The sequence below is a fragment of the Chiroxiphia lanceolata genome, chromosome 5, assembly GCF_009829145.1.
Source record: "Chiroxiphia lanceolata isolate bChiLan1 chromosome 5, bChiLan1.pri, whole genome shotgun sequence".
In the NCBI taxonomy this organism is placed as follows: domain Eukaryota; kingdom Metazoa; phylum Chordata; class Aves; order Passeriformes; family Pipridae; genus Chiroxiphia; species Chiroxiphia lanceolata.
The window spans coordinates 12,803,330-12,816,441 of record NC_045641.1 but is presented as its reverse complement, the minus strand read 5'-3'; the positions used below and the strand labels follow the sequence as shown (position 1 = coordinate 12,816,441).

The following is a 13,112-nucleotide window of genomic DNA, read 5'->3' as shown; positions in this document are numbered from 1 at the left end:
AATGGCAAAAATGTTTTGGTTTTTTTTTTTTAATAGTGGAGTTGAGTCAGGCTTTTGGCCTACGCATTTAAAGACCAGTAATTATTTTAAGTTCTTCTGACTGTGTTTAAATAACTCATTTCACTTTTAGCTTCATTTTGGGAAAGTTGCTTCTGTTACACTTGGACATGTGTATGGACGGATATTAATTGTTGGGACAGACATTACTTGACTTCACTGTCCTGTTGGACATTTTCTCTGCTGTCTGTAACAGAGCCAAGCATGGAGTTCCCATGTGATAAATACAGAGCCTTATGTGTCAAAGAACTATTGTCTAGGGTTTAGAAATTCCAATGAAGTTTTGTAGTTTCTTCTTATTCCTACCCATTGCAAATGGGCAAATTGTCATTTTCTGGGGCAGCAATCGGCCCTGTCCATTACTTAGCATTCTGATCACGGTTTGAGTAACAAGGACTATGTTTAGGGACTCCCTAAATCTAAAATGATTTCTCACTTACTCTGTCCTTCCTGTGCAATTTAGAATAAATATTGCAGTTGGATTATTGGTCAATACCATTGTGGTGTCAAGGGAGACAAAGAGTTCATATGCTGTAACACATTTCATAGAGCGCACATCTGACGCAGCACAGATCAGCTCTTCCCCCTTCTCAAAATTACTGTCTTCTGCTGAGAGTAAATGGACTTTAAATGACTTTTACCTGCAGAGTTCTACATCTTGTCTGATGCATCTCATCCTTAATGTCCTTGTTCTCAGTTACCCAAAGAGAGAAGAGGACAAATCTGTGGCTGCATGAATGGAATCTGCTCTATTTATGTTAAAGTAATCATCACTGACCTGAGTTAAGCCTCTAGATCTTTTCCTCAGGAGGTGCCAGATGCTGCTTCTCCTGTGTGTTAAACTGTAGAACTCCTTGTTGCAGTATGCAGTGCATGCAAAGTGTTTAAATGAATCAAAAAAGGATTTTCAAATGCAAAGAGAAAAACTCATTGAGAACTATTGAAAATGTATGACGCAAACCAGTCACAAATAACAAGATGCAGAGTAGCCTGGGGAGGCTTTGTTACACCCAAATCGTTTCTTAGGCATCAGAAGCACAGTGCTGAGGTAGATGGAGCTCTGATGTTACTCATGGTAGTAGTTCTTATGTGGGATCTTCCTGATGAAGCAGTGGACACACGCTGGGATTTTTTCATGTAGAGCAGTGGATTACCAGCCCTGGAAACATAGGCAAGGCTGCTTGTGGTCTTAAACACATAGTTTAGGGTGGGAAGCAAAGAATAGTTTTTGCATGAGAAACCATTTTCCGTGTATATTCAGGGTTAAAATTCAAATTCTCCCCACGTTGAAGGAATCCTTAAACCAAGCAATGCTGTCATTCATTTTCGTTTTCAGACTGATTGATTCCTGTAACATTTAGGGGTGGAAAATGTCTCCCATATTTCATCAGAGACTTTATTTAACAGGTGATTTAACATGCATCAGCTTCTGTGTGTGAGAACCACAAGTATAAGGTGCAATTAGGTTGCTTATTCTCAACAATGAAGTTGCTAGAAAGCACTGTAAATAAGATGTGGTTGTTAATATGTATGGATAGCTCCAGCTGTGTACAGCTGCATGGTATGACTGCCTCTGAGTTCTTTTTGCTCTATTGTTGAACACAGGAACTTATTGCCTTGGGAATATGCAATTCTGTGGGGTCGTTTTTCCAAACCTTTTCAGTCACCTGCTCAATGTCTCGGAGTCTTGTTCAGGAAAGCACCGGTGGAAGAACTCAGGTATGTAAACCCAAATTTTGTGCAAAACAAAGTTTGCTTTCTGGAGCTCCAAAACTAAAGTCTGAAGCTTAGCTAGATAACTGTATTTCTGGGCCAGAATAAATAACTGGAGTTTCCCCCATTTCAAATCCAGACTTGGCCGAGATAGAAAGCTAGAAACAGCTAAAATCTGTGAACTGAGAGAGAGAATCAAAAGTCATTTGAACAACCAGCCTTACTGAAAGCACAAGGGATCGCTAATCAGTAATATTGCCCCTTAAGGGCACTTATAAATAATTTCTGGCTTCTTTTGTTCAGATTGCAGGTGCTCTCTCTTCAGTTATGGTTCTGTTGGTACTTGTGGCTGTTGGATACCTCTTTGAACCTCTTCCACAGGTAAGGGTGTTTTGCATGTTAGGCATTGCATTGTCAGTGAACAGAGTCCCATGAGTATTGCTTAAACCAGAGATTTTAGGAGGGTTAATAAGCAACATATTTAGCCTGTGATTCAGAGCCTTTAAATTTGGTATGCATTTTTGCTGTAAGTTAGCCTGGAAATAAATAATGTTTTGAAAGATCCAGCATGCTTTTTTTTGTTTTTTTTTAATATTGGATACCCTGGACTCTGTCTTTAGGACATAAAGATGATACCTTCAAGCAATTCCCCTTTAAAATTGTTTAGGTTGGAAAAGACCTTTAAGATCATTGAGTCCAGCTGTTAACCCAGAACTGCCAAGTCCACCACTGAATCATGTCCCCAAATGCCATATCTACATGTCTTTTAAATACCTTCAGTGGTGGTGGCTCAACCACTTCCTGGGTAGCCTATTCCAATGCTTGACAACCATTTCCATGAAGAATTTTTATCCAGTCTAAACCTCTCATCCTGTCAGTTTTTACTTGGGAAAAGAGTTCACCTTGCTACACCTTCCTTTCAGGTAGTTGTAGAGAGCGATAATATCACTCCTGAGTCTTCTTTTCTCCAGGCTAAACACCCCCAGCTCCCTCAGCTACTCCTCATCAGACTTGTGCTCCAGACTCTTCACCAGCTCCATCGCTGTTCTCTGGCCATGCTCCAGCATCTCAAAGTCTTTATTGTAATGAGGGGCCCAAAACTCAACACGGAATTTGAGGTGCAGCCTCACCAGTGCCAAGTACAGGGGGGTGGTCACTGCCCTGGTCCTGCTGGCCACATTTGATTGCAGCATAGGAGTTCTGGGTTGATGTTAAAAACTTAAAACTAATAGCTTGGCCAGTAGAGGGTTGGTGCTGGGTTCAGCATAATGAGTTGGTTTTGCTGCACTTGTACTTGTTTGTATAAAAATATATTTATGTGAATAAGTATAATCTGACTTCTAAAAAAAAATTTGTTTCTAGTGACGTGCAAAGGATGGTACACAATTCCTGTTTCTTTTTACAGAAGTTGGACCTTGGGTTACACCTATGTGACTGTTGCAGGAGTTGTTTCAGTATATTGTAGAGAAACATGAAACTGAGATTACAGTCTACTGCTTCAGGCACTATAAGTGTAGCAGCATGGAGCATAGGCCTATGTGATTCATCTTGCTAGGAAAGAGTAAATCAAACTGTACTGAACTAGTTTGCCATTTCTGCAGCTGCAGTAAAAGCATATGTCCACTGAACTGCTTGAAAAGTTGTGGGTTTTTAAATAGAACTTCTGTTCAGTGGACTTATATCAGTTGTACAAAGCATTTCTATGCTTTGTACAAATAACAAAAGTTATTTGTGATACTTTGAAGTTCTTATTTGTCATTGGGTTTATTTTGCTTCTGAAAATTGCATTTGTGTGTTGTTCTTAGACAGTGCTGGCAGCAATTGTCATGGTGAACCTGAAAGGAATGTTTAAACAGTTTGGAGATGTCACACACTTCTGGAGAACCAGTAAGATTGAACTGGTGAGTAATGCGCAGCTCAGTACCTGTATTCCACTACATTTGTTGCTACTCCCAAAACAGGGTAGAAACTTATCAAGGAGTTACAAATTGGTGTTGCCTTGCAGATGACATTAAGACATGATGCTGTAAGTACCCTGGGAGAGTGATCTGTTGCAGACAAGAATATTTTTGTTGTTCAACAGTCTTGTAACTCAGGTCAGAAGTAGTTTGGTTGCAGTAAAAGCAAAGCTCTGGCAGTGTTGCTATAGGAACTGCACTGAAGGCTGTGGGAATGTCTGAGAAGAATCTGAAAAACAGAGTAACAAAGAAAACTACTTGAGGGTGTTTGCCATCTTTTAAGATGAACCAAAAACCTGGCTGGAGTGAGACAGAATTAAGAGTGCATTGGAGGGAACATTTTGGTGGCATTTTTCTCCTGGACTGATGGAACTAAGTGAGACACTACTTGTGGGCCTTGAATATTGATTTTTTTAATCCTGAGGTATTTGGAGTCTGATGGTAGCACAGGATTCCTTGGAGAACAGGAGTTAAGGCATTAATATGACAGTTTGTCAGATGTTACTTTGGAGCATCTTGAGCCGTTATGCCCTTCTGAAAGGTTAAGGCAATTCCAGTCTGCTCTCATGATGGATTACACTGTAGCCTGTTCCTGAACACAAGTGATACATGGGGTTTGACGTTGGATTATGCTATTGTTTTTGTTGTTAACAGGAAAGGATGCATAATAATTCAGACCTTCTCTTTGTTTTAGGCCATCTGGGTGGTAGCTTTTGTGGCTTCTCTTTTCCTGGGACTAGACTATGGTTTGCTTACTGCAGTAACGTTTGCAATGATAACCGTTATTTACAGAACACAAAGGTCAGATTTCTTCTTTATCAAAATTAGTGTTTGCTGATCCTCTGTGTGCTTTTGTTTGTTTAAGGGGTGCCAATAAACAGAAGTCCATTCCACTCTCTTCAACTTCATGCAGTGTAGAATTTACTTCTTAATGTAGGTCATGTCCTTTGGCTCTGATCCAGGGTTCGTATTTTCTTTTTCTGAGAACAAAATTTCTAGAGGGCATGAACTTGCACTCTCAATAATAAACAGAAGATTTTTGATTTCTTATACTGGTTAATCTTCTTGTTTATGTTTTTTTTATGCTTAGAGTTTGAAAATTTAAATCTGCTTGCTGCCAATTTCAGTACATGATTATGTTTTGTGTGCACTACTTGTCATAGACAAGCAGAAGTTGTGTCCAGTTATCAGTAGATGAATATTTAGGTATTTTATAAGAAAGTTCTAATTTATTTAAAAAACTGTGCCTGTTCTTGAAGTTTTTCAAGTCACTTCTCCCCATTGAAAGTGACAAAGCTTTTACTGTGAAGCTTTCCAGGTCTACAGTGAAGTGATTTCTTGCATGTGTGAATTGGACTGTCATGTGAGGCTTCTGGGCTCAAGGTCTGGGACATCTAGGTGGAAATTCTATAAAAGTCTTGGTTTTGGTCTGCATTGGAATGAAAGCAAATTGTGAGATTTTTCACTCTGCAGAATAAGATTATTTTTCTGCCATCTCTATACAGTTTCTAAACTTCCTTCTTATTGTGTTCCACCGTAAACTGGTGACTGCATTTGACTGTGTTTGGATACTCCTGTACCTGACAGGCCCTGCACAGTGACCATTTAGAATAAGTTTTAATCAGTATCAAACACTCACTTTTCCTCTTTATAGTTGATAATACTGAAACATTTGTCTCCATTTCTCTCTAGTCCTCAGTACAGAATCCTTGGACAGATTCCGGACACTGACATCTACTGTGATGTGGAAGAGTATGAAGAGGTAGGAGTGTGTTCTTCTGCATTGAGGAGTTTAATGTGGTGGAGCAAAGGCAGCTGTGGCAATTTGCTGCTTAGCCCTACCACACTACACATACAGTGCTGTCTGCCAAGCATTCACCTGTGTTGAAGGGAAAAAAAGATAAATTTGGTTTTAGTAGTAAAAGCTGTTTTGTTCAAAACGTGAGCTCTTTGTGCTGCGTGTACATTTGACCAGGAAGTGATCAAAAGTAACTTTTTACTAGTTACATCATACTAGCTTGTTCAAAATGGTAAGGTTTATAGGAATACCTCTGCTTAAACCTGCTATGTGGATGAGTGCATACCAGACCACCTTCTTTACCTGTGTGTCTGTATTGCATGGAATCCATGGAACACAGGATCCAAACTTGTATATTATTCAGAATTGCACAAACTGTTCAAAACAACATCACCCTGCCTCCACTCATCCCTTGTTCATTAAATATGCATAATTAATGGAACAACTGCTCACCATGCACTTAGCTTCTTATAAATGTCATCTTGTTCAACCAAAAGTTGGTGAAAACATTACATTTTGTCAGCGTAATGGATATAAACGTGCTCTGTTTATTCACAAACAACAAAAACAATTTTCTGCACTCTCTGCCATGTTCTCAGAGATGCTGCTATGAAGGCTATACATCCCCTTTACAATGGAACCAGTCTGTAAAAGCCTGTGTGAAAAGATGATGCTGTAATCTGAAAACATTCTCTCACTAGCAGTTCTGCTTTAAATATGATGCAAAGCAGAAGTATATTGGGCATGTTTGTAGCTGTTTGTAAAGGAGAGGAGACTCCTTTTCTCTTACACTGAATGCAGTCAGCATTTCCTCCTCCTGGGTAAAGATGGGGTTGGCAGCATATGGCAGGCTGGCTCTGCTGCTGGCCGGGTCATTTGCATGTAAAATGTCAGAGTTCAGCTCCTTTGGAGATGACTGCATTTAAAGTATGACCTGTCTGAAGGTCTGGCCAAAACTAAAGATTTGAAAGGTTGTTTTCTTGGTACCTGAGGAGTCAGGAAAGAAAAAGAGAGAAAGAGAGAAGTAAGTCATTATGCCTGTAGAAAGGGAGGCTAAAAGGACGCAATCCTAGATCTGCATGATTTGCTCATGGTAATACCAGCTGCAGGATAGCAACATCAGAGAACTGCAAGTATTTAATTCCTTTTTATGGCTGTACATATGGTTGTTATAAAGAAGGAGAAATGTTACCAGGCATTAACTGTGTGCAGTATTACACTGGGAAAGGGGGAGGTTCTGATCTTCTGGTTCGCTTTGCTTGCAACAATGCCAACCTTCTTTATGTAACATATGCTGAGAGACATTCAGGGTTGGCTGTTGCTCTGCTGCATGTTTGTGTCTTGTGATCACACAGGTGCTTTTCTTATATTTAACTGTGCCCATCCAATATTTTCCTTAGGTTAAAGAATATCCTGGAATAAAAATATTTCAAGCTAATACATCACTTTATTTTGCTAATAGTGAGTCATATGCAAGTGCGCTGAAGAAAAAGGTGAGTAAAACAAATTCTTTAATGTCTGTGTCTTGAAAATTCAAGCTGGCTTCTGAAACACACTCAGCTTCTTTTGTGTAGCCCCTAGCACAATGTTTCTCAGCCTGTGGACCCTGGTGATCAGTGATATATGAGGAGGTGACCCTCCAACCAAATACAAATTATCTTAGGAAGCAACAACATGGTGGGAGGGAATAAACAAAGTGTAGCTTAATACTGACTGTTCATGAATGGAAAGTCTGGTTGCAGAGCACAAACTGGTCAAATCTTTTTTTTCAGAAGGAAATTAGTTGCTGAACTGAAAGCAAAATGGGAATAAAAGCTTCCTTGTTCAGTGACTAACTTTACTGGAGTGTAAGACCGTGGAATACTGTGGGCATTTAATGACTCTCATGGGGAACAAATTACCTGCATACAGAGTATGCCTCATCTCGTCTAACCAGTGGTTTGGGTGGGTGGGAATGGCAATGGCAAAACTGCCTGACCCACTCACAATTGCACCTGTACTAACTTCTGAAAAATTTTTCTGTAGCTCCCATGATGAGTCTTATACAAAACAGGTGGGTGGTGCTGACCCTCACAAAACAAGAGATATTAGTGATTACTGCCCAAATGCACTTCTCTCCCCTTCGCTCTCTGCACTCAAATCAGCATTCGGTTGCAACACAGCACTCTCTGATTTCAAGAAAAGAATGAGATGCATCTCTCCCTCATCTTGTTAACACAGTGCTTGCTAAGATTATTCCTTCTTACTTTATACTGCTCTTACTCCTTCCAAGGGAAGCTGAACAATGCAGGCTTGTGTTTTAAATTTATGACAGTGATTAATTCGGTGCTAGTTGATACTGCAATGTCATCCTAAACAAGCTGAATCTGCTCGGATTGTGCTTTCTTCTCGTGACAGACTGGAGTGGACCCTTGTGCCATATTAGCAGCGAGGAGAAAAGCCCAGAAGCGACATGCCAGAGAAATAAAGGCAGCAAATAAGCACCGAAAGAAAGCTGTATTGAAACTAGTGAGTTCTTCAGTAAATATTGACCTGCTTTATCAGAGAAGATGCTGCTTTCTGGGGTTACCATTCTTGTTTATACAAGGTGCAAAGTGCTACTCAGGTAGGAGGAAGGCTTAGGGAGCAAGTGCTGTGCAGTGGGGACAGGTCACTGAAGGAACAGCGCTAGGATCAGAGGCTCATGGCTGGATTGGATAATTGTGTTGGACCTTGATTGCATTGAGGTAGCACACAGTGGCACAGAGCCTCTCCACACTGTCACACTGTCTCAGCAGTGGTATTGGCAGAAATCAGAGGGACTCTCCCTCTGCCCCTCCCCACGCACTTGGAATGATCATGTAGAAATAAGATATAATAAAATTAATTCAAATTAGCATCCCCTGTAATAAAAAGGTGCCATCCTCCTGATCCTGGCTTGGCTAAGTGGTGCAGGCAGGGGGTTGAGAGGGGTTGTTTGGGACATGCTTGTGCCTTTATGCAGGTTTAAACTCATCTCTGTGGTGGGAGCTGGCACGTCCTTTTTACAGTGAGAAACCGAAACCAGGCCTAACTTGAGAGCCCAATTGCTCTTGTTTCTTTTGCATATATAGGGCTTGACAGGATCAGCAGGGATAAGACAAGGAAATGGAGTAAAAATGTATGAACAGGTGTCAGTGTTTGAAGGAAATGGGTAATTCACTCCTGAGATAACAGCTTTAAGCTGCTTGTGTGTGACTGTAGAAAGGCTGGGCGTGAGAGAATAAACCTTGATATGCGCAGGATGCGGAAGTACGTGTGCATGCAAAGCCAGTTGCTGTGGGGATTAGGAGCTGAACACCTTCTAAAGGCTTAAGGAACAGCCAAGTTTGGGGAGGAAGGGGATCTACATTGAAGAAGCACTTACTGTCATTAAGCTTTATTTATCCTCTCTCCCAGGCTAATGACGTAGAAGCAAATGTAAAACACGAGATAGCAAATGATGATTTACCCGTGAATGGAAAATTTGCAGATTCTGGTGTACAAGATGTGTCTCCTGATGAGCATGAACATTTTGTGGAGACCAAAACCAACATTCGCTCTTTAATTCTGGATTTCACCCCGGTGAACTTTGTGGATTCAGTTGGAGCAAAAACACTAAAATCAGTAAGTAGGGCTTTTTTCCCCAGAAAAACCCATAGAAAACTTTTAAGATACCTAATAGGGAACCTGTAAGCATGAGACATGACTGCCCACTCAAATACAATCCAGTAGTTCACCTAATCACTGTTTTAATTCTTTAAGTTTTAGCTGAATACTGGGGAATGTGGACTGTGCAACTTTCTCAGTATTTGCATTCCAGAACTGTGATGTGTATGATGATATGTCTGCATTTAACTTCAGTTTAACTCTGTTACAGATTATAAAAGAATACAAAGAAGTTGGTGTCTGTGTCTGCATTGCCTGCTGTAGTGGTGAGATGAGATTTTTTTTTTTTTCTTTTTGTGAGTTTTATGGGAGACACTGTGTTTTATCTCTTTCTCTCTGCTCCCAGATTTTCTGCTGCCAGGTGCCTCAGTAGAATCAGCACTTACTACACATAAAATTGGATTTGAGGAAAAGCAAGTCCCTGTGCATTAGAGCCTTCACTTTAGTGAAAGTAGAGCACTGATGTAATGAACACTGTGAGCACTAGATCATGCTCCCATTTCTTCCAGCTGGCCAATTGTAAATGCTACACTAAACTTTGTGTCTTGAAGTTGTTGTAGTAATGTAATAAGGAGAAAAGCCTGAAATGTTCCAAGATTCCAGTATTTGGAATTGTAGCATGTTCTGCCAAGAATATGCCTCTGTGCATGTCTGGATAAGAGAATTGCCTCTTTGGAGTAGAAGTAGCATGGGATCCATCTGGCTATTTTAAATATTTTAGGTAACAACAAGTAAGAGAATAATTTGTTATCTTCTTCCTGAGATGCCATTGCCTTCCATCTCTGCACTTTGGTTTATTTGCTGATGTTGTGTTGTGTTTTTGTTTTGTAGGCCCTGTTATGAATGAGCTGACAAGACTGAACTTTTTCGATAAGGCTGTAACAAGAGAGTTGCTGTTTCACAGTATTCATGATGCTGTCCTTGCTTGCCAAGTGAAAGATGGATCTGCTTTCACAGACTGACTTTGACCTCTGAAGAGTGGCATCGAGCAGAATGGAAGACAGATTTATGCTGATGGAGACTCTTTCTGAATATTTAATTTGCACAGTTTGAAGAGAGCCTAAGGCTGTTTGTATCTACGGGTATAGGGTGGTACTTATTTTTTGTAGGAAAAGTGGATAAGGAATTGGAAGCCTTCGTGCTCTTGAGTGTTTTCCTTTAATCAGGGTATAGCCTTCCAACAATACACAAGCACAAAATTATGCAAGAAAAGAAAATTCAGTGTGTTCAGCTGCAGTCAAAATCTAGTAGACAAGGTGACATTCCTGTTCCTGTTGAGAAAATGGGCACTTTAACTCACTACAAGTGGGATCTTGCAGGAAGTAACTGTCTGCAAGTGCAATACACTGTACCAGTGTCTTTAAAGAACTTTTTTAGATGGCTTTTAAAGCCTGATGTCAACATCTGCATACAACAGATTCATATAATTTATAATAATCTGCCAGCTGGATTAATGAATTCACACTGGTGGCATTTAACTGCTGCTGTTTTTAACCCTGGATGGTACAGCTGTGGGTTTTTTTTTTAAAGATCTAACCTGTCTCAACTAAACTCTTCATTTTTGCTATGAGTGAACATGAAATCAGAAACTCATTGTTTAATTATTACATTATCAATATGGTACTTTACTGCCAAAACCTAGTTAGACTTTCTAGAAGAGAATACAATTGATTTTAAGCTAAAATTAATTTAGCTTCAAAATTTGAAGACAAAACGGGTTTGAGGCAGGAGTGAAGTCTATTTAAATTAAGAACGGGTGCCCTAGATGCAGCCTCTTAAGCTGGAATGAAAATGTAGACACGGTCTAAAGTCTCAGTGGTCCAAAAAAAAAAAAAAGAAGTACTTTTCTTTTGCCCATCTTCCAGTAGTGCTGCTTCTGCCTCAGCTTTTTAAGTGCTTTGAGAAATAGAGTTCAATAGAACTCAAAAATGGTACATGTTTGGGTTTTTTAGAAGAAACAGTAGTGTGGGAGTTTTTTTCTGTCAGCCTGGCTGCTATGGTACTGCCTCACTTCAGGTGTGAGATGAAAACCATGAAAATGGAAAACATGCAAAAGAAAGAAATCTTCAGTGTGTTTCCCTCCCAACAGTCACTGTGAAGCTCAGCAGAGGTAGGAATCTGTTTCTCTGCAGCTTATTTCGACAGCTCAGGGGAAGTGGGACACCAGTGACATTTCATTTGGCACCCTCAAATCACAGGCCCTGTACATAAGGGAATTCAGACACCTTCCTCACTTCTGATCACAGAATGTAACACTTTCATTTTGCTTCAGGCTCCGTTGTGATTAGGGCTTGCTTCAGGTAAACCAAGTTTCCCAAGAATCAGGGAAGTCAGGGAAGATTTTTTATTTCCTCAGACTCCCCTGCCAATTGGGATAGGAAGCTTTCTGCATCAGAAATTGCTGCTTAGCTGGAGTTCAGAGGATGAAGTGCATGCATGTTAACACATTGTGTGTGCTTATTTAAACAACTTTTGGTACATTTTATAATGTTAACCAGTTCAACAAGCCTTTGTATCTACATACAGTATATTTTTCTACTTTCAGCTTGTCGCAGCTTCAGTTTTTAACTCCATAGTCTCTTCAGTTCATATTGAAATCCTATCAACTTCCAAAATAAAGTGATGTCACTTGTCAAAATTTTCCACTTTGTCTTGGTGAGACTCTGTATGAGGGACAAGCTGAGGCCCCTGGATACAAGTGTCTGTTGCCAAGGGGTGGGCCAGGAGGAGTTGCCACCTCCAGGCAGGTCTTCCCTGCTGTGCCAGTTCCTGCTCCTCACCCTCCTGGTTCCCTCACCCCATGAAACCCTCTCCTTGCCCAGCCTCAGTGGGATACAACTAATGCTGGGTCTCCCATCCTGGTAGCAACAGCTGCACTTCCCAGGGAGCTGCTGGAATGCTGGACAAGGAAGCATTTGCCCAAGGAAGTCCCAGATCGCAGCCCATGTGAACTAGTGCTCCTGCAGCCCACCAGCAGTGCTGGTAAAACAAAACCTGGCAGCTTTTGCTTAGTCTCTTCCTGTGCTTTGCTGCCACCAGCTGAAGCACTGCTTCCTGCTGCCAGCCTGAGCTAGCTCCTGGAAAGGGAACTAACTTCCCCTTTCCTGCACTGATTAACAGACTGCTATCTAAGTTTAAATCCCACTTTAGGCTTGTCAGTGCTAGATTAAACAAACCCATGTCCTTTAAACCTGTAAGAGGGCTCACCTCCTTCCCTCTCCAGTTTGTCTCCATGGACGGGATAGTGCCTCCACCCCTTGGCTGCTGAAGCCCCACCACAGCAGAAGTCACTTCTTAGCCCAAGTCTGGTTCGATGCCTCTTAACAATCAGGGTAATATTCCTCTCCCCCTCCTTTTTTGCAAGAGTACTGATGATATAAATTAGGATACCTGTAAGATCCAAACTCTCTTTACATAATTCACTTATCCTTCTTGAGTAGAAGGTACACTTGACTTCGGGTGCTGTTCCTGGTAAACAGAGATAGTGTCAGTGCTGCTCTCTCAACCACCTTCCTCTTGGGCTTAAAATGAAAAGCATTGTGTCCCACCAATAAACTAGCATCTCTCCCCAACATATTCTTCCCAAAAGGACACATAACCATTGAGATGAGCTCTTCAGCAGGCATGGGCAAAAACTCAGCATTGCCTGAGTTTGCTTTTTCAAGATACTGACCCCACCCAAAATCTTAACCCAGTGCATGTGCTGTGTACACTCTCTCCCTATTGCACACACTTCCTCTTCAAAGAAAATAAAAGTGGCTTCGCAATTTAAGCTTGTTAAATTGATGTCAGTTTTATCAAAATGAGACCAAATAAAACTCTCACTTTCAAGACAAAGCAGTTCCCAAAAACATTTTTCTCCTCAGTTATTTCTTCAAGCTCTTCCCCCATGCCCCAAACCACTTCAGTGCAACACTTGA

General features: G+C 40.8%; 1 protein-coding gene across 8 annotated transcripts in view; it reads left to right on the top strand.

Moving 5' to 3' along the window:
- Window positions 1–11,833, top strand: part of SLC26A5 (solute carrier family 26 member 5) — a 32,708-nt gene extending 20,875 nt beyond the window's left edge. For 5 of the 8 annotated variants that reach the window (XM_032687415.1, XM_032687417.1, XM_032687413.1 and 2 more), the window contains 10 exons: window positions 1,663–1,776; window positions 2,074–2,151; window positions 3,576–3,671; window positions 4,423–4,529; window positions 5,421–5,490; window positions 6,927–7,019; window positions 7,924–8,046; window positions 8,944–9,150; window positions 9,404–9,458; window positions 10,024–11,833. In XM_032687415.1, the coding sequence (XP_032543306.1) occupies window positions 1,663–1,776; window positions 2,074–2,151; window positions 3,576–3,671; window positions 4,423–4,529; window positions 5,421–5,490; window positions 6,927–7,019; window positions 7,924–8,046; window positions 8,944–9,150; window positions 9,404–9,458; window positions 10,024–10,154 (1,074 nt within the window). In that variant the 3' untranslated portion in view covers window positions 10,155–11,833. Of the gene's footprint in view, window positions 1–1,662; window positions 1,777–2,073; window positions 2,152–3,575; window positions 3,672–4,422; window positions 4,530–5,420; window positions 5,491–6,926; window positions 7,020–7,551; window positions 7,570–7,923; window positions 8,047–8,943; window positions 9,151–9,403; window positions 9,459–10,023 lie in introns of those variants that run through there. The other 3 variants (XM_032687418.1, XM_032687419.1, XR_004357032.1) reach the window with 3 other exon arrangements.
- Window positions 11,834–13,112: the final 1,279 nt, after the last annotated feature.